The 22,012-nt window shown below is 35.5% G+C and overlaps 1 protein-coding gene across 6 annotated transcripts in view; it reads right to left on the bottom strand.

The window, feature by feature from the left end:
• Window positions 1-18: 18 nt before the first annotated feature.
• rrbp1b (ribosome binding protein 1b) overlaps window positions 19-22,012 on the bottom strand; it is a 30,592-nt gene continuing 8,598 nt past the window's right edge. Inside the window, exons 9-27 of one of the 6 annotated variants that reach the window (XM_051693693.1) lie at window positions 13,758-13,885; window positions 13,529-13,566; window positions 13,324-13,440; window positions 13,017-13,079; window positions 12,871-12,931; window positions 12,672-12,706; window positions 12,488-12,575; window positions 12,116-12,208; window positions 11,760-11,852; window positions 9,267-9,371; window positions 9,070-9,159; window positions 8,874-8,966; window positions 8,712-8,783; window positions 8,298-8,390; window positions 5,656-5,739; window positions 4,020-4,097; window positions 2,644-2,724; window positions 2,409-2,552; window positions 19-589 (exon numbers count right to left, since the gene is read on the bottom strand). In XM_051693693.1, the coding sequence (XP_051549653.1) occupies window positions 554-589; window positions 2,409-2,552; window positions 2,644-2,724; window positions 4,020-4,097; window positions 5,656-5,739; window positions 8,298-8,390; window positions 8,712-8,783; window positions 8,874-8,966; window positions 9,070-9,159; window positions 9,267-9,371; window positions 11,760-11,852; window positions 12,116-12,208; window positions 12,488-12,575; window positions 12,672-12,706; window positions 12,871-12,931; window positions 13,017-13,079; window positions 13,324-13,440; window positions 13,529-13,566; window positions 13,758-13,885 (1,592 nt within the window). In that variant the 3' untranslated portion in view covers window positions 19-553. Of the gene's footprint in view, window positions 590-2,408; window positions 2,553-2,643; window positions 2,725-4,019; window positions 4,873-5,655; window positions 5,740-8,297; window positions 8,391-8,711; window positions 8,784-8,873; window positions 8,967-9,069; window positions 9,160-9,266; window positions 9,372-11,759; window positions 11,853-12,115; window positions 12,209-12,487; window positions 12,576-12,671; window positions 12,707-12,870; window positions 12,932-13,016; window positions 13,080-13,323; window positions 13,441-13,528; window positions 13,567-13,757; window positions 13,886-22,012 lie in introns of those variants that run through there. The other 5 variants (XR_007896693.1, XR_007896692.1, XR_007896694.1 and 2 more) reach the window with 5 other exon arrangements.

Raw genomic sequence — 22,012 nt, 5'->3', positions numbered from 1 at the left:
GACGGACATAAAATGTGATACATTTTTACAATTTTCTGTTTAATTTCTTAGTCCTAAATGCCTCATATCAACATACACACAGGGTCTTATTAAAAACCTTATAATAGTAGTGTACATAATACATATTCTGGTATAAATCATCTCAACAACAAGATCAACCAAAAGTCATCAAGTATACTGATTTTTATTATTATTTTATCAAATTTTTCAGCAGACAACTGCAAGGTGTAAGGCTTGTACTGCATTGCTACACCATGAAATGGTCCTTTTTTTTGTCACCAATGAGAACATACAAACAAAAGATTAAAAAAATGAGTGATTGCACAAGTCATCATGTATCTTTTACACAAACACTTCTCCCTTTTCTTTAACACTGAATACGGTTTTGTGGGAACTTTTCAGTCACCTAATAATAGCTCAATAAAGTAAAAACAAACCAAAAAAAAAAATGCTCCCACCCTTTACATTTCTCTGATTTCTTATATTTGCTACAGGAGAGAATACAAAGCAAATAATGCATAAGGAATTTGTTGTTGTTGTTGTTTTAATTCGGTCACACAGTTGTCCCTTCTTTTGTCTCTTCAACTTCCTGTAGAAAAAAAATAGAAAACACATTAGAAAAATGAACCTCTATTTTGTCTTTATCATCTAACATACAATAAATATGCAGGGCTATCTTTAATTAAACTGTCCTGAGTGCTCAGTGAAAAATCCATCCAAGATGGCAGCCAAAGCAAATGTCAATTATAAATACTATTCATTCAAAATGAAAAAGTACAGAATGTTTACTTACAGTAAATCTAATAAAAAATAATAATTTGTAATATAATGGACCCAATATTTGTGTGTAGGACTGGGTATTGATAGAGATTTCCCGATTCGATTTTACTTCACAAGTTCTTCATTTGATTCCGATTTCAAATCGATTGGTATATTTCAGTTATAATGTGCATTTTGCTTACATATATGAAAGAAATTCTATTCTCAGCTAATGCGGTTAATTATACAGGGGATTTTACAAAAATATACATTTTGCAAATGATATTTTATCATTAGTTTTTCATCATTTGTCACATTTTACCTTTTTAAAAATGTTCAAATTCATGTTTTCCATCAATTGATTTGTAGAACACACACTGAAAACTGGTACTGTCTCTTTAAGCGTCTCTGTGCTTTGGTTGAGCGTATGAGCGTATGACACACTCGAATGACTTCTTTACCGCATCCTTTTGATCAACAATTGACTGTAAAGAACAGAAAGGATATTAAAGAGCACCTATTATGGTTTTTAAATGTGCCTAATTTTGTTTTAAAGATCTCATACAATAGATTTACATGCATCCAAGGTCAAAAAACACTTTAATTTGCTCATAATTTAAATTGCAGCATTACCTTTTTTTCCCCAGTGTCAAAAATGACTTGTTCAATGATCCATTCTAAAGGATTTATTCTAAACTCCTCTTTTCAGAGAGCCTACTCTGCTCTGATTGGTCAGATGTCCCAGTCTGTTGTGATTGGTCTACCGCTTAGTGTAGTGTTTGAGGGTGGGTCAAAGCTGTTCAAGAGCAGCCAATGACCAGAGGCGGGTTTTTTGTTACCAAATTACGTAGGTTAGTACAGGAAGTATGTCTGGAATTACTAACAACTCATTTCAGGTGTTCAGAATCGGTTCTCTCTTTTGGGAGTCAATAACTCCATTTGTCGTGTACTTTGATTTTTGAAACTTTGCAGACTTTTTTACATCCACAAACAGCTATATAACACACTACATGAAAGGTGATATTTGAAAAACCATAATAGGTGCTCTTTAAAAGAGACATTATTCAGTGACAAATGGTTTGCTTTGTACACTAATTATAATCTGATTACACAGAACGAGTCAAATCAAAACCAAACTTTTTGCACTCTCAATATGCATTGGAAGGATTGCTACACTTCTTCACCAATATACTACTCAATTACTGGCAAGTGAATCTAAACATTTACCAGCCAGTGGCTAATCACAAACATTTTTAGTTGCATAGCGCTAAATGTGCTAGCATATTTGAGTGATTTACTCGCACTGTAGAAGGCTGTTGCATCGAGTAAAAGATCTAACTTGGAATTTAAGAATCGATATCGTTCAAATGTAGATTGCAAGTAGATCAAATTTTTTTTTACCCAGCCCTATTTGTGTGTTCTATGTATTATTATTCCTATTTGAGTATCGCAACGTTAGCTTAGCAACATGCTATTGGAAAACTCCATCAAAATCAGTTGGGGCTTGAGTATTCTGTGCAGAGATGTAACAGCATGTGAAAAAAAAGTATAAAAGTATATCCCAGCCCTTAAAAGGCTGCTGCCTATGCAGCTGACGGCAAAGCAGCTCACTAGGTTTCTGGAAGAGATCCATAGCATTTGTAATTAACCTTGTCCTGATGCTGCTCTTGCAGGCTCTTCGCTGTCTCTTTCTCTTTGGCCAGCTCTTCCTGAGTGTTCATCAGGAGCTGCTGCAGTTTAGTGGCTGCCTGGCCAAGATCTTGCGTCAGTTTACTCTCTTTCTCCAGTCTCTCCTAATATAGAAACACATACAAACCTTTTGAGACCACAGCTCCTTGATAGGCTGGTTTAACCTGAGATGGTGAAGTTGAAAGCAGTACGAACCTTTAGCACTTCAGTTGCTCCCTCTTCTGCAGCTTTTAACTGTTCTAACCGGACCTCAAGATACCGCACACACTTCTGTGCCTGAGTGGAAACAGACACATATGAACAACTTCAGAATTAAAAAAAAAAAAAAAAACACACCATTCTATTAAAACACCAAAAATTATTACATTTCTATTAAAATAGAAAATAAATTTAGATAAAAATGAAATCAAGTGTAACTAAATACAATTAAAATAAAACAAATTTAAAATTAAATCAATTTTAAAATTAATAAAGTCAATCAATTAAAATTAAATTAAAATTTCATAATTTTATAATTCTAAAAAATTAATTTATACTGAATAAAATTACATTAAAATAAAAATAAATTACATTTGATTTAATTTATTTTTATTTACATTATTTTACTTATATTTTATTTATTATAAATTATAATTGAATGAAAATAGAAAAATTAAAATAGAAAATAAATGTAGATAAATGAAATCAAATGTAATTAAATGCAATTAAAACAAATGTAAAATAAATTATAAAATGAATCGAGTCAATTACAATTGAATTAATAAATTAATAGTAGATAGATATAAACATTTTGTTATTTTATAATTCTAAAAATGTATTTATAATGAATAAAATTACATAAAAATACATTTGATTTATTAAATACCTTTATTAAAAATTTTCATTTTAATTATATTTTATTTATTATAAATTATTTTTATAATAAAATCATGAAATTTTTATATAAATCTATTACTGATTAATTTAATTGTTTTACTTGAATTTTATTAAATTATTTAAAATTTATTCCATTTTATATTTGTTTTTTAATTTGTTGTTTTTTTAATTTAATGTTTTATTTTAATTTAATTGCATTTTGTTACATTTATTTAAAAAAATTTAGATTAAGAAAGATATATCTAATAATTTTCTAAGAATGTTAAATTTATTAAAATGTTATTTAGAATTTTTTATTGTAAATAAGTATTTATAAATATAATATATATGTAATACATTATTAATTAATAGTATATTGATATTACATTTCATTATTTTATTATAAAAAATAATTTACAATTAATCAAATTAATTAAAATACAATTAAATAAAATGTAAAAAATGTAAGAAAAAAATCTAATTAAGATTCATTTATTAATTTAAATTAATTTAAGCTTAAAATAAATCAAATTAAAGTAAAACCAATTAAAATGTTATTAATAAATAATTAATAGTAGATTGATTTTATTTTATTACAACAATAATGAATAAAATTAAATAAAATTAATTAATTATTACTAATTTAATTTAAATTATTGAAATTAAAGGGGAAAAACGACTAAAATAATCGAAATTAGACCTCTAAAATGTGTTACCTGTTCGTAGTCATTTGCTAGCTGCTGCCTAATGTCCTCTTTTGTCTGCAGTTTATTCGTTGCCTCCTCCAGCTGCGTCTGTACCAGTAAAGATGAACAGCGAGTGAGATACAAGCCAGCTATTGATCCCAGTAAACAAACACAACAGCATGTACATGTACATATGGTGTTTAGTGATGATGATGATGACATGGGTTAGGATATGACTTCATCCTGTAACAGCAGAAGAGATGAAGTTAGAAATGAATAAAGACAAAAAGTACTCCAAAAAGATGTCTTCAGGTCAGGTGGCTGCAATCTAGCAAACTTATAAATGATAATAAAAAATACAATAAATAAAAATAAAATACCCTCAACCATTAGTCTGTCCTTTACCATAGGTCTTTTATAAGTAACAAAGAGCATAAGATGCAAAAAACAGAATATTCAACCGACAATGGGAGAGGAAAGGTTAGATATTGCCACTGCAACAGATACTAATACACACACACACACATCAAGGTTAATGCCAACCAGTAGGGCTTCAAATTTGAAGGGAATCACCAAACACGACAGAACAGCGACACAGGGACTGGACGTTATTCCTTTTCAACAAATGGCTTACTTAGAGCTGACTCTGTATATTAGGCTGGGATATGGGAAAGAAAGAAATTGCACATATCAGCTTTAACTTTGACCATTAATCACTCTCTGGGCTTATTTCATTGTTAATAGTGGTAACAGGTGTATGTGTTTGTGTTTGGTGGTTCCTGTAAATCTGACCAGAGTGCCATCCACTAGCCTGACCTGAGTGGACTGTGTGCTCTCCTCATTCCGTATGCATGTGAGTCACTTACTGCAGCTCCTGTCTGACCTGTAACGCACAGCTGTCGATCAAAATAGAAAGCCATTTGGGCCCTTCCCTCATTTGTAAGACAAATAGGAATGGGTGTTTTCCTTGATAACACGTGTGCCATTCAGAACTGAATCAAGAAAATTCCAAAAAAATTCCTGAATTTAAATTGATGTAGCAAACAGCTTGCAGAATTCTATTTAGAATTTTCATTTATGTGAAATAGAATGAAATTAAAATAAATTCATATAATGTTTGTGCACAGTTTTTAAAACACTTAAATTTTCAAATATGAATTACCCATGTTATCATAAACAATAAATGAAGTCTATCCAGAAACATTCAATGGCATTAATAATAATAAAATAATAAATTAAATTAAATAATAATAAAACTTTGAAATGCCATCTATAGAAATTGGTAACATAAATAATGAATTAATAATTCATATAATAATATATATATTTTTAATTATCATTCCCAGAATGCTCTAAGTACTCCAAAATCTTAAAAATGGAGCAAAATAACATTAGAGGCTTAAACTTTAAACAGAACACCTAATAACTTACACGTTCTTGCCCATTTTGTGTTACTTTGTTAAATTTCTTCAAATTATAATTCTCAAAATTCCTCTTCCTGTCATTCCAATTCAAAGAGCAATGTAACATTCTGTGGTTCATGACAAATTCAATTCAAATTCCAAATCATGAATTGATATGGGGCTAATATTTAAATTCTGAATTTTTCCAAATGCTGGTATGTGATAGTGTTAATTGTGTGCATGTAATGAGATCTTAAACTTACCAATAAAAATTCTGCTTTCTGTTTCTGAGCCTCTGCTTTGGATAATTCCAGCTGGCTCTGAGTTTCTGATAACAATGCCTTCATCTAAGAGAGATAAATAACGATATGATGAACATATTCAACATTTTAACCTAATCAGAGTTATTAACGTATCCTTAAAACTAAAACAATTTAAAAACATTTTTACTGAAAAAAAAAAAAATAATAATACTAAGTAAATGATAAATTAAAAGCAAAAAAATAAATAAAAAAAAACTGGCAGTTAGGCACAAGTAAACAAGCAGTAGATACTGTACATTGAGCTGATAAAATTGTTTCCCACAACCGTGATTGTGGAATTACAAATGCGGCTTCATTCCTCTAAACTGATTCCTTAACCACAAATTACTACAACTAAAACTAAAATATAGCTGCAAGCAGCAATTACGGGACCAAGCACACTTACATGTAAGGAAGTCATAAAATATCGATATATACATTTTTTTGATTAGCACGTTATTTTATCAATATATTTTTGAGGCATCAATATATACACATTTGCAGACATTTAAATTAGAAGCCTAATTTGTGTGCTTTCTAATTCACTCAATGGTCCTTCTGTTTAATAGTGTGGAGTAACAGCGTTGGGAGACCACAAAGAGGGTGATATAACATTTAATGAAGCCGGGTCAGGGGTAGGAAAAGCACCAGTATCACACACAGAGAACGAGCTAATGCGGCGCAGCTGATGGCAGTCCAAAGTTACTAAGGTTTTTGTACTTCAAGAATGAACAAAGTGACATTGATGAGTTTGCAGGTTAGTGTATGAAACTGGTGTAACTGTGCAAACTGAACGTTTAGAAATGGGGACGTTTATTATGCAATTTTTCTGTATGTAGCCTTAAACAGTTCTTTCATTCAAGCTGTCAAACCACAAAATGACATACTTGTAATTGAAAATACATGAAGTAAACTTTATGAAAGATACATACACACAATATATCATCCAGTTATGGTTATAGTAAATAATCTTTACCCTTTGATAATGATTTGGGCAGAATTTAAAGGAAAACTATGCAAGCTGTGCTCCGTGGCACTGCAGAATTATGACGCTGAGCATTGGCAGTGTGTGCGTACCTTTATAGAAAATAATTGTCATGAATTTTAGAATGTGCCATGTCTTCCTCCAGGCGCGTCTGGTGTGCGACCCCCTTTAATTTACCCTGCCGCTCACACTTTACCAAAGTTGTGTCGAGAAATATGTTTGAAAAGACAAAAACTATTGTGCAACAAGCAGCCATATATATATATATATATATATATATATATATATATATATATATATATATATATATATATATATATATATATATATATATATATCGATAATCATCAGGAAAATCTTCCGATTATCGATGCATGAAAATAGCATAAATCCCAAGCCTAATGATCAGACTTCACTGATTAGTATTTAAAAAAAGCGGTGTAAAAAAATGTCAGTAGAAACGCTTAAATTACAACACAATTCATTATAACTTTTGACCAATAGGTGGCGCAGTCACCAAATATATTTGGTACGGTCAGGGTGTGGTGGCAATGACGCTAAAGCATTGCCGAGATATAGCCTTAGATCCTTTTAGGAGTCTTGTCATCTATTTCATTGATACGTAATTCCAGAACCGTTTGGTCTATAGAAAAGCTTTTGATAACTTTTTGTCGAGAGTATCCCTAGATGATACATGACAAATTTAATGCGAATCGGACCTACGGCTTAGGAGGAGGTCGAAAAAGTAGGTCTTCAATAAAAAATTCTAAATGGCGGACAGGAAGTTTGGCTGACTATGGAAAATTTGGTAACATCATACTCAGTATGAACCTAGGAAGCTAACAACACAAGTCTCATGACAATAGGCCAGTTTTTATATAATTTTACCACTAGGGGGCACTTTTCCAAAACTTTTTATATACCTTCAGGACATGTCCCGATGACACAAATAAAATTTCGAAATGATACACCAATGCATTTCTAAAATACAGCAATTTAAGACAAAATTCCAATATGGTCAAAAAGAAAATTCTATCATCTCGAATTCCATAACTTTTTGTGTCTCTAGTTGATGTGTGCAAAATTCAGAGCGAACTGGACATACAGTCCAAGAGGAGTTAGAAAAAGTAGGTTTTCCGGAAAATTCGAAATTATGGAAATCTAGTCAGCGAAGCTTTGAAACAATGAAACCATTAGGACTCGGCATGCCTGACCCAAATGAATCAGAGGAAAAAATAATTTTGTTTCTAGGCCTTCAAAAGTTATAGGCCAAAACATGTGCAAATTTGAACAGTAGGTGGCACTAGAGGGTTTGAGTTAGAGACCCCAGATTTGGGTCAGATACATTTGAGAGTATCCTCTATCAGTGTGCCAAATTTCATAACTTTCCTGTGTATGGTTCTATGGGCTGCCATAGACTTTAAGAGATGTCAGAGAATAATAATAAGAACACTGACAGATACAGTAGGTGCCTACGCACCTTTGGTGCTTGGCCTCTAAATATATCAAAACTAAACTGCAACTGAAACTAGACTGAAATGTGAAGTAAACTGTAAAAAGATAAAATAAAAATACTAATAACCTTGGAAAAAACTGGCACATAAGTGAGTCGTTTTACCTGAGACATTTCTTCTGCATAAGTCTGGCTGATGGTTATGGACTCCAGCTGTTTCTCCAGCTGTGCCTCCAGCAGCATCACCTGACCCTTCAGCTGTTGAGAACAGAGGAACCTTAAGCGAGAATTTGAGTTAATCTCAAAACAGACACAATGAGTCTATGGAACATCTATTAAGGACTACGTGACACATTTTAATTCTGGTCTTAGAATAAAAAACAATCAACACTAGTCTACACTAGTCTAGTCTAGGACTAAACTTAAAAAGGTGATGTGATTTTTTTATTTTTATGTTAAATACTTTCTCCTCTCCCAGTTTATGTAGAGACAACTCTAAGTAATCGATTTGTATGTTGTAGGTTGATTGCACCAAAAAGCATTGAGCATCCCGACTGGGAAGGTTGTATGAGTATGCACCTGATCTGTATCCTGTCTCTCCGCTTTCATAGTCTCTATCGTCTCCTTTAGCACCTTCACCTGATCCAGGGCCTGTATGAGATACCTACAAATTTAGTACAACAGCAGGGATGCAGAAACAGCACACAAAACCAGCAAAAGTCAGTGTAGTGAAGTTCTTACTGCCTGCTTCTGCTCTTCTGCATCTGAGATCTTTGAATTCCACACGAGCTCCCCGTCATCCACACTATTCTGCAGAACTTTCAGCATGCTCTCCTGTACAAACACAAAACGACCAACCAAAAAAAATTATCTAATGCACCTTTAAGAATAAAGCATGGTGTATTTTTGTATGAAAAATGTGCGAGTGTCGCTGTACCGTTTTACTGAGAGTGGATCTGTACTGCTCACACTCAGCATGCAGTGACCTTTGACTCTCCTCTGATTGGGCGAGCTTATGTTGCAGTTCCTGCATGACAAAGATATACGGATGAACATGGGACATGAGGAGAAGGGCTCTAACAAGAGAAGACTAGAAAATTCCTGCTCAGTGTGTGTACAGAGGGGATCTCTCACCGTCAGTTCTTTGCTTGATGTTTCTGTCTGCTGTTCTGTTGGACTCTGTTGACTGTGTGTGAGGCTCGCCTGTGCTTCATGTGTGAATGCTTCCAGCCAGTTACTCTACAACACATGCATTCAGCCCAAATATTCATAAAAAAAGACTTAATAAATTAAAACTTTTTTTTTAAATGGATTGTTCACACAAAAATGAAAATGTAGTCATTTTTTACTCACCCCTGTGTTGTTATAACCCCATATGACTTTCTTTTTTTTTCTTAACACAAAGGGAGAAATTGTGAAAAAACGTTGTGCTCAGTGATGTCATAAAATGGCAGTTTATAGTGACCACCTCTTCAAGCTTCAAAAGAACACAAAAGTATCATTCAGAAGTCTAATAAACTTGACTTGTGATTATGAAATCATATGATAAGGTTTGTAGAGAAACAAACCTAAATCTAATATATTATTTAGTGAAAATGTTCACTGACCATTGATCTCCTGTGCACGTTCATGATAAGACACGAGAGCAACAGTTCACGCAGTCCCCTCGTGTCACAGGGGCGTTCAAGCGAAAACTTTTGTTTATCTAAAAACCGGTCCTGCACAGCATTAGCGACAACAGAACACAACACAGCTGCACACAAAACAGAAAACAGATCTTACTAAACATGTCTGAAGAGTTTGTACTCAAAGAATTGATGTATTTCTATGCCCATGCCCAAGTTTTGGACTGATGACAGTTTATAGCGGATGGATTTACCCACACGATGCTGAAATGTACTGTCACTCGTCACAGCTGGTTAGGAAAAAACTCTGATTACCTCAGAAAATATACCTTTTATCACGTTGTTTGCCGTCAGTTTAGGACACAGTGTGACTGTGTCTGCTTGTTGCCTCCTCTATGAGTACTCCATTCAAAAAAATATGGCGTGGCATAGAAATGCATAAATGCTTCAAATACAAACTCTTCAGACATGTTTAGTAAGTTCTGTTCTCTGTTTTATGTGCAGCTGTGTTGTGTTCTGTTGTCAATATCGCTGTGCAGGACCTGTTTTTAGATAAACAAAACGAGTTTTCGCTTGAACGTCCCAATGTCGCGAGGAGCTGCGTGAACTGTTGCTCTTGTGCCCTATCATGAACGCGCACAGGAGATCAACAGTCAGTGAAAATTTTCACTAAATAACAAATTAAATTTCATTTTGTTTCTCACCAAACCTTATCGTGTGATTTCATAACAATCACGAGTCTCATGGTATAATTTATTAGACTAATGAATTAATCACGGAGCACAACATTTTTTCACAATTTCTCCCTTTGTGTTAAGAAAAAAAAAAAGAAAGTCAGATAGGGTTATAACAACACAGGGGTGAGTAAACAATGACTGAATTTTCATTTTTGGGTGAACTATCCCTTTAATAAAGTAAATTACAAGTTATTTTTAATTAGTAAAATATATTTTAAATTAAATATAATATAATAAGTATATAATATAACTAGTCAAATACTAATTATTTATTTAAATTCAGTTAAATCACCTAAAAATATAAACAAAACTAAACAATAATAAACTAATAAAAAGTACAAATTATATTATTCCAAATTAACTAAATTAAAATAAGTAAATTATAATCAGTAAAATACTAATTAATAATAATAATAATAAATTTACCTTATTTAAAATAAGTGGTTAATTATGCATTAGTAAAATCAACTAAAAAAAACAAACTAAATAAAATTAATAAAATTAAGTAAAAAATTACATTAGTAAAAAACAATTAAAGCTGAAGTGTGTAACGTTTTCGATGTTAAAATACTTTCTACTATCCCAGCTTAATATGCAGAGACATGTATAAGTAAGCCACTTAAATATTAATTTTCTTGACAACTGTAAACACTCTGTAAACACGTATCTCTGTGTCTCTATGAAAATGCTATTTTTTTTTTTTTTTTTTTTTTTAGCGACCCATCTCGTTAGACACAACAACTGACTCAACCAATAGTGTAACTTGGGGGCGGGACTATATGTTTGTTTGATCACTGACCAACTGGTGTATTCAGAAAGCTTTTGAATTTTTTATTTTTCCAATTCCATTTGGTGGTTCTAGTGGTACAGTAATGACACACTTCAGCTTTAACCAATTTAAAATAAGTAAAATATAATAAGTAAAATACAAATTATTTACTTTATTTAAATTAAATGACTAATTATTAATTTGTAAAAAAAAAAAAAATACTAAAAATTAAAACAAAATTAAACAAAAGTAAACTAAATAAAATTGAAATACAATTAAGGACAAATAATTTAATTAAATTAAAAATAAGTAAAATACTAATTATGTTTTTACTTTTTTTATAAAGTCTAATTATGCATTAGTAAAATAAATAAACTAAGAATTAAATTAAGATAAACGAATAAAATTAAAGTCATATTATTTTAGTAAAATTAACTTAATAAAATGTAACCTTAAGATTTGCATTTTTTCTACATATCCACAGCGGAATTCTAACCTGATGTGTTTCAATGGTGATGTGAGGAAAGAGTGTCTGGAGGGCGTTTCTGGCGTCTGTCTGGAAAGAACTCAGTTTCTGCTCTACCTCATTCTACACACACACACACACATACACACACACACACACACACACACACAACACACACAACACACACAACACACACAACACACACAACACACACAACACACACAACACACACACACAATATTTGATCACTTCAGTTCTTGCATCAGAAGACAAATATTTAATTGTTTTATCCAACTTCATCATCCTGATGTTAATGAACACCTCATTCGTCATACGCTTTGTGTATTCTGTAGATATACAAATGAGTGTGTGTTTATCAGTGTCACCTGTGCGGCCCTGGCCTGGCTCAGTCTTTCTTCACTCAGCCTCTCAGCAGCGGCCAGAGCCTCCACCGCGGTGTAGTTCTTTTCCCGCAGTTCCTGAACACACCAAGATTTTCAGTTAATAACAACTTAAACTTTGGTCAGTCACTCACATAAAAGCTATCGAATGACTTTCGAAGACTTGTAATATAGCACGCCAGTCATATGGTCTACATTTATTCAATGTTTATGGTCTTCTTTTTTTTTTTTTTTTGCTTTTTGAAGCTTGACAGTGTAAATCACCATTCATTGTCGTAATTTGGAAATAAGCAGCCTGAACATTAATCTAAACGTCTCCTTTCATCCTACGTTGCATGAATAAACAGACGGACTTACATTGCTCTTGGTCTTCATTCGCTCCATTTCTTCTTTCATCTGCTGAAGCTCCTCCTCCAGTGAGATCATGTGGGCGTCCTTTTCCAGACTGATGGACACAAAAACAAAAATAATTTTCAAGAACATCTCAGTTTAGGCAGAATGAGGAAAAAACCTAAACTAATTGACCAAAAACATCTCTTACTTCTCAAACGGTGGCTCTGCTTCAACCGTTTCTGTCTGTGGATATAAAATTATGATTCAGTTAACACTTGTATTTATACAAGTGTTAACTGAATCATAATTTTATGATAATTTTATGATAATTGATTGATATGTGTGTTTGTTGTACTTTAGTACAACAAACACACATATCAATCAATTATCATATATGCTGCACTCACACTTCCCATCTTCTCCATTTGAGCCTGCAGGCATGCCACCAAATCCTCCTTTTCTTTCAGACTGTTGAAGAGAGAAAGAAAGAAAATGTTTTTGAAATTGTTTACACCAGACACCGAAGGAAAGAATTATGAGCTGTATGGTATACCTAGTTTTCAGCAGTTCGATCTCAGCTGTGTATTCTCTCCTCTCTGTCTCTGCCTCATTTTTCCTGAAGAACACATCCATGTTGTTTACATCAGATGCCAGAAAGCACCACATTCACAAATAATTGAAAGTCAGGACAATAATAACAAGTACAGCTGCGTAATATATCGAATATTTACGAAATATTCACAATGATTTTGTTGCCATTATAAAAATTAAGCTAGTCAGGAAACTAGTCAGGATATATATTGGTGGTTTAGTACTACATTCTTATGTGTTAAGACTTTAAATGATATCAGAGGCAGTACCTATTCTGAGCTGCCTCAGATTGAGCCTTCTGTACTGTTTCAAGCTCCTCCCTCAGCTGCATAAGCTCCGCCTCCAGTGATGTCTGCTGATCCTCCCTCTCTTTCAGACTGCTCACACTACATTAATATACTCATATCAAAATTACCATTCCACATGGAATATTAAACTTATAAATATCAATCATATGAATTGACTCCACATTACCTGCTTTTCAGTTGTTCAACCTCCTCTGAATTGTCCCTCTGTACAGAACCAAAACATATACATATATAAAGTACTTTTTTTTCTTTTTTTTTTTAATATAGGGTGATACAAGCCAAATGGTTTGTGTTATTAAAATCCTGGCAAGCAATTTTACAAATTTCCATGCGGTGAAAGATGCGATTTTGGTGCATTATAATGGCAATGAAATGTGAGTGGCAGATCTCTGTACCTGAGTCTCAGGGGCTTCTGTCTCCACAGCGCTCTTTGTTGTTTGAGACAGCTGTGCTCTCAGCAGCTCCAGTTCTTCACATCTGTCCTTCAGATCTGCCTCTGTAACTTGCATATGCTCCTGGAGCTCTGGAAACAGAGAACACGATGACAATATTTTAAAACCCACTGTTTCTTATTTGAAAAATTTCAATGTTAATGTTTTGGAGTGTTCTTACTCACATATTCTGTGTATTAGATCTACACTACAAGCAATACGTTTGAAAACACCTACTCATTCTTTATTATTACCATTGTCCACATTTTAGTATAAAAGGCATTAAAACTATGACACAACACAAATGGAAGTATGGCAATTATTTAGTGACCCCAAAAAAATTGTAACAAAATTAGTGATATACCGATATATCGGCCAGGCCGATTAATCTGCCGATATTTGGACATTTTGCGATTATCGGCATCGACTGATAAGTGTGTTCACATGGCAAATGAACAGAAGTGTTAACTTTACCATGTGTCAATTCTAGAATCTACCAATAGATTTGTCAAAGGATAGAAGTTATTTCCAATTTAAGCAAATTTGAATAAATATTGTATAAAGTGTTCGCTTCACTTTAGAAATTTTGTGCACATTTGATTTGCTGTTGTTAAATTGTATTATCGATATCTGCATTTATATCGGTTATCACCCATCCTGCTCGCTAGGTATCAGGTTCGACCACTAAACAAAACTCTTTTATTCAAGCTACTTCAAAGTAGATCAAACCCTCTGTCTAGATTACGGCTCTGCGCACGCTGTTCATTCTCTCAACCAACTTTGTAATATACAGTACTGTGCAAACGTTGTGAAAAATTTTGCATAGTGAGGATGTCTTCAAAAATAATGACATAAATAGTTTTCATTTATCACTTAATGTCATACAAAGTCCAGTAAACATAAAAAAATCGAAATCAATGTTCGGTGTGACCACCTTTGCCTTTAAAACAGCACCAATTCTCCTTGGTACACCTGGACACGGTTTTTCTTGGTTGTTGGCAGATAGGATGTTCACAGCTTCTTGGAGAATTCGCCACAGTTCTTTTATCTATTTAGGCTGTCTCAATTGCTTCTGTCTCTTTATGTAATCTCAGACAGACACGATATTCAGTGGGGGGCTTTGTGGGGGCCATGACATCTGTTGCAGGGCTCCCCGTTCTTCTATTCTAATCATTTCTATTTGCAAAAGTAATGTTTGGGAGTCTAACATTTATATTTCCTATTGACACACTAAAGCTGAAGATATAAATAACCATCTTAAGACAAATGCTTTTGTGAAACATCTTATGTGCCTAAGACGTTTACACAGTAACGTATATCCTGAAATGCTTTTAAAACAGTATTGAAGAAGTTCCCATGTATACTGGACTCTTTTTTTTTTCTGCTTTTCCTTCACTATCCAATCCAAAACTTAGTTTTGTAAACAAATTCATACATAGGTACAATTTATTTGTCTAAAAAATAACTCAAAAATCTCAAGCATTTAAGCTTTTAGATCAAAATGGTTTTAAAGGTGCTATAAGCAATTTCAGCCATTCTACTTTCACGAGACTGAGCCATTGGATTAGCCACGCCACCTCTTTGAAGAAGAAAAAAACAACTCCAAAGATACCAAAATGAGCTTTATTGGGAGCAGAAACGGTTGTTAAAAACAACATCAGCAAAATAGCGCCCTTAACTGACAACTGACTGTTGTATATCTGAAGCCCACTACCTCACCTCAAGACGTTATTCCGACTCGATTCCTGAAGTAAATTAAAGACACTGTTGTTCCTAGTATACTGTCCATAGTAAACGAAAGCTTGGTCACAGGGACCAGAGTATTTTAAACATGCTGTTGTACAGCCTCTCCTTGAAAAACCTAATCTTGATAGGACAGTTCTTTCTAATTTTAGACCTTATTACCTTTTATTTCTAAGATCATGGAGAAAGCGGTACTTGCACGGTTACAGACTTTTTTAGATAAAAATAATATTCTTGAAGTATTTCAGTCTGGTTTTAGAACTTATAGCACTGAATCAACACTTAAAAGAGTTTTTAACGATATTTTCTTAACTGTTGACACAGAAAATCAGGCAATTCTGGTGCTGTTAAATCTTAGCGCAGCCTTTGATTCTATAGATCATAGTGTTCTCATTTCTCACCTTGAGTGGTGCGTGGGTATTTGTGGAAATGCTCTAAACTGGGTCAAATCATCTGTCTCAAATAGAAGTTTCTCAGTTTGTCTTGGAGAATTCTCATCTGTCTCGGCCCCGCTTATTTGTGGCATTCCTCAGGGCTCTATTCTGGCCCCTGTCTTATTCTCTCTGTACATGCTTCCTTTAGGAAGTGTGTTTAAGAAACATGGGGTATCATTTCACTGTTATGCAGATGATACCCAAATTTACTTACTGCTGAAAACAAATAACAGGAATGCATTAGAACCCCTGCTGGCCTGTCTAAATTATGTGAAATTATGGATGTCTTTAAACTTTTTAAGCCTCAATGACTCGAAAACAGAGATAGTTATGTTTGGCCCTTCTGAGATGGCTGGCTCTGCCAAAGATAATTTGGGACATTTGGCCCCTTTTCTTAAATCGTCAGTTAAACATTTATGCTTTGTATGTGACAGCACACTTAAGTTTGATAAACAGATAAATGAAATCATTAAAACTAGTTTTTTTTGGAGGTCACGTGACGCTATGCAAGAAGCAGACGTGTGAACGACGAGCTCTGCGCACTTTGCTAAATTTTTAATTATTATCATGTTATAATCTGGTGAAATTCGATACACCCAATTACACATTTGCTCTTTGAGGTAAAACATGGCAAAGAAGTCAAAATCATAGGGCTCTGGAGACATTAAAAGACACTTACGTGTTCAGGATGAAAGGCCCGGGCAGGCCTACAGACCGGAGACTCGGTTTGGATGGCGCAATGGGAGAGGAGATCCAGCGTCAGTTGTCCAACATATCGGTGATGATGACAAAGGTTCTTGCTGACTTGGAGGATCTTGCTGTAATACGTCGATCAATTACGGCGATGGAAATAAAATTCTCTGAGTTAGTTACAAGAGTGTCAGATGCTGAGAAACGAATCGATTATTTGGAGTCTTCGGAGAGGTAATTATCCGCTGATCCGCCTGCGACCAAAGTTGATCTGGAACGTATTCTTGAAAAATTTGAAGATCTTGAGAATAGAAGCCGCAGGAATAACGTCAGAATTGTTGGAATTCCTGAGCATGAGGAGGGCAGAGATATGGTGAAATTCCTAGACGAGCTCTTCCCAAGTCTGCTCGACATAACAGGCCACAAGCTGGAAATCGAGCGAGCTCACAGAGTCCCTGCTTGGAGATCTGCTGAGGGAGACAGGCCCCGATCTACAGTGCATCCAGAAAGTATTCACAGCGCTTCACTTTTTCCACATTTTGTTATGTTACAGCCTTATTCCAAAATGGATTAAATTCATTATTTTCCTCAAACTTCTACAAACAATACCCCATAATGACAACGTGAAAGAAGTTTGTTTGAAATCTTTACAAATGTATTAAAAATAAAAAAAAGAAAAAAAATCACATGTACACAAGTATTCACAGCCTTTGCCATGACACTCAAAACTGAGCTCAGGTCCTGTTTCCACTGATCATCCTTGAGATGTTTCTACAACTTGATTGGAGTCCACCTGTGGTAAATTCAGTTGATTGGACATGATTTGGAAAGGCACACACCTGTCTATATAAGGTCCCACAGTTAACAGTGCATGTCAGAGCACAAACCAAGCCAAGAAGTCCAAGGAATTGTCTGTAGACCTCCGAGACAGGATTGTATCGAGGCACAGATCTGGGGAAGGGTATAGAAAAATTTCTGCAGCATTGAAGGTCCCAGTGAGCACAGTGGCCTCCATCATCCGTAAATGGAAGAAGTTTGGAACCACCAGGACTCTTCCTAGAGCTGGCTGCCCGGCCAAACTGAGCGATCGGGAGAGAAGGGCCTTAGTCAGGGAGGTGACCAAGAACCCGATGGTCACTCTGACAGAGCTCCAGCATTTCTCTGTGGAGAGAGGAGAACCTTCCAGAAGAACAACCATCTGTGCAGCACTCCACCAATCAGGCCTGTATGGTAGAGTGGCCAGACGGAAGCCACTCCTCAGTAAAAGGCACATAACAGCCCGCCTGGAGTTTGCCAAAAGGCACCTGAAGGACTCTCAGACCATGAGAAACAAAGATTGAACTCTTTGGCCTGAATGGCAAGCGTCATGCCTGGAGGAAACCAGGCACTGCTCATCACCTGGCCAATACCATCCCTACAGTGAAGCATGGTGGTGGCAGCATCATGCTGTGGGGATGTTTTTCAGCGGCAGGAACTGGGAGACTAGTCAGGATCGAGGGAAAGATGAATGCAGCAATGTACAGAGACATCCTTGATGAAAACCTGCTCTAGAGCACTCTGGACCTCAGACTGGGGCGAAGGTTCATCTTCCAACAGGACAACGACCCTAAGCACACAGCCAAGATAACAAAGGAGTGGCTACAGGACAACTCTGTGAATGTCCTTGAGTGGCCCAGCCAGAGCCCTGACTTGAACCTGATTGAACATCTCTGGAGAGATCTGAAAATGGCTGTGCACCAATGCTCCCCATCTAACCTGATGGAGCTTGAGAGGTCCTGCAAAGAAGAATGGGAGAAACTGCCCAAAAATAGGTGTGCCAAGCTTGTAGCATCATACTCAAAAAGACTTGAGGCTGTAATTGGTGCCAAAGGTGCTTCAACAAAGTATTGAGCAAAGGCTGTGAATACTTATGTACATGTGATTTTTTTCGTTTTTTATTTTTAATAAATTTGCAAAGATTTCAAACAAACTTCTTTCACATTGTGATTATGGGGTATTGTTTGTAGAATTTTGAGGAAAATAATGAATTTAATAAATTTTGGAATAAGGTTGTAACATAACAAAATGTGGAAAAAGTGAAGTGCTGTGAATACTTTCCGGATGCACTGTATCCTGACCAAATTTCTGAGGTCATCCGATAAAGATCTCGTGTTGCGCCAGGTGAGGAGCAAAGGAAAGTTTTCTTGGAGGAATCATAATATTTTCTTGTTCCCGGACTTTGCGAGTTTGACAAGAGAGAAATTGATCGGTTCAGGCAATGCAAGAAACTCTTGCATCAGCGTAAGATCACTTTTGCATTGATGTTCCCGGCCAAACTGAGAATAGAAATGAAGGACAGTCGCAAAGTATTTACATGTCCCAATCAGGCAATGTCTTTTATAGAATCAATGGGTGAGTAAACCATTGGATGTTTCTCATGTGAGTGGGTCGACTTGCTGTACTTACTCTGGCTTTAAGGAAGCTGGGCGTCATTTTGGTTTCTTTTTGTGCTGACTCCGCCCAGCGGCTGGAATTTGTTTTGTGAATAACACTTTCCTTAAAGAAGCTTTTGCATTGACGGAAGATTACTTTTGCATGGAAGTTCCTGGCCAGTTTGAGAGTGGACACTACAGATGACCGCAAAATATCTACATGCTCACACAAAGAATGTCTTTTATAAAGTTGACGGATTGAGTAAGTCATGGTATATACTTTTATGCGGCCTCCGAGTGAATTGACTTGACCATCCGGGGAACTGGGATGTCGGTTTTGTTTCTTTTTGTGTTGGCTCCACCTAGCGGCTGGAGCTTGTTCCGTTTACGGGACACTGGAATGATTACGTCATCCGCTGAACTCATAACGGCTGGCTCACTGAACATTCGTTTGTCTATCTGTGAAACTGAGCAGTTTTATATCAGCTTCACAAATTTGTGAGGCAAAATTGTGCAATCCGATGGCAAAGTTGTCGTGGGGGCTCGTGGGCGTTCATGGACCTTTTGAGTTTAGAGGGATTGTCGGCGGTTGGCGCTCTCGTGCGCGGGGTTAATGCGCATGTTTTTCTTTTTTCTGTTTGTTTTGTTCGGGGGGGAAGTTCAGGGTTTGATTGTTTCACCAATGGGGAATGTGGTCTGTATAATTTTGTTTTTGACACACAGTTTATTTGTTTTTATTTTATCAATATGTCAGTTGTTAATATGAGTGTACTATCTCTCTCCACATGGAATGTGAATGGGTTGGGTCACCCCATAAAAAGAAGGAAGGTTATTTCTTTTCTTAAACGTAAGAAATATGATATAGTGTTTCTTCAAGAAACACACCTTTCTCCGCAGGAAGCGAAAAAATTTGGGAAGATAAGGGGTGGGCATGTTTTCTTTAGTGCTGGCTCTAGTAAGACCAAGGGAGTCATTATATTGGTAAATAAACATTTACAATTCAAATGTCTCAAACAGATTAAAGATAAATTAAGAAGAGTAATTATTGTTTTAGCTGAAATTCAGGGCAAAGGTTGATTTTGGCTAATATTTACGCACCTAATGCTGATGATCATGGCTTTTTTATAGATCTTGAAGGGATGTTGCAAGCTGCTGGCACCCCTCATGATATAATATTGGGAGGAGACTTTAATCGTTTGATGGACTCAGTCCTTGATCATAGTGAAGCAAAAGTGTGTAAGCCCTCTAGAGCAACATTGATGCTTCACAGGATGTGTAAAAATCTTGGTCTTACAGATATTTGGAGACATTTGAACCCATATGGTAGGGACTATACATTTTTTTTCATCAGTCCATAGGATTTATTCTAGAATAGATTTTTTTTTTTATATATATCCAAGTCCCTCATTTCATCTGTTGTGGATTGCTCAATTGGAAACATTTTAGTCTCAGATCACACCCTGGTGAGTTTAGAGGTGGTGCCACATACGGAGAAAAAGAAATCAAATAGTTGGCGCCTTAATGTGTCCCTTTTGCAAAATCCTGGATTCCAACAAATGTTAAAGACTGAAATCAATGTTTATATGGAGACCAACTGGTCCTCAGTATCCACTGTGGGTGTGGCTTGGGAGGCACTTGAGGTGGTTCTTAGGGGCTAGATCATACAGTATGCCTCATTCACCAAAAAAATCAAAGCATGAGAACTTGTGGCGTTGGAAGGAAATATTAAAAATGCCGAAGCAGAGCTGAAGTGCCGTTTGTCATCCGATGGCCTCAGAGAATTGACTCGATTGAAATACAGATATAATACTATTTTGTCCCGGAAAGTGGAGTTTTGGCTATTCAGGGCAAGACAGTCATACTTTGAGTTGGGGGACAAAGCAGGAAAACTTTTGGCTAGATATATAAAGCAGAGAGAGACTTTTTCTACCATTCCCTCAGTGAAATCTGCTGGTGGTGAAATATTTACCTCGGCCATTGATATTAATAATGCTTTTAAAGAATTCTACTTTGATCTCTATAATTCCACGTCTTCGTCTACTGATGAAGATATTAGAAACTTTGTGGAACCATTAGATCTCCCTAAACTGATGACTGAACAAAAAAATTCTCTTGATTCTGAGATAACCTTGGAGGAGCTTGGTGAGGTTATTAAGGCCTTACCTACAGGCAAGGCTCTGGGGCCTGACGGCTTTGCCACTGAGTTTTTCAAATCTTATGCTACAGAACTGGCTCCACTTTTGCTAGAAGTTTATACTGAATCATTAAAGAATGGAAAGCTTCCGCCAACCATGACACAAGCCCAGATCAGTCTGATTCTTAAAAAGGACAACGATCCAAGCGAGTGTAAAAGTTACCATCCAATTTCCCTGACCTAGTTTGATGTAAACATTTTGTCAAAAATTCTGGCTAATCGATTAAGTTATGACATCTCTTACACATATAGATCAGGTGGGGTTTATTCGAGGCCGCAGCTCTTCTGATAACATTAGGCATCTCATCAATATCATGTGGTCAGTAGCGAATGAACAATCTCCGGTCGCTGCCATCTCACTTGACGCCGAAAAGGCATTTGATATGGTAGAATGGGATTATCTTTTTAAGGTTTTGGAAATATACGGGTTCGGGAGTACGTTTATTGGATGGATTAAGTTACTTTATAGACACCCAGTAGTGGCGGTTCAAACAAATGGATTAATTTCAGATTATTTTACTCTGGATAGGGCACCCGGCAGGGTTGCCCTCTTTCCCCATTACTGTTCTGTCTTGCCCTGGAACCATTAGCAACCGCGATAAGAAAGGAGGATGATTTTCCAGGGGTGGTGGCGGGAGGTATGGCGCATAAACTCTTGCTTTACGCAGATGATATTTTATTATTTGTCTTTATAATTATTAACTCCTTTTCTATGTTTTCAGGATATAGAGTAAATTGGTCTAAATC

Source organism: Myxocyprinus asiaticus, chromosome 49 (genome assembly GCF_019703515.2).
Source record: "Myxocyprinus asiaticus isolate MX2 ecotype Aquarium Trade chromosome 49, UBuf_Myxa_2, whole genome shotgun sequence".
NCBI classification, from domain to species: Eukaryota; Metazoa; Chordata; class Actinopteri; order Cypriniformes; family Catostomidae; genus Myxocyprinus; species Myxocyprinus asiaticus.
Note: the sequence above shows the minus strand (reverse complement) of the source record. Positions and strands in the feature narration are given on the sequence as shown.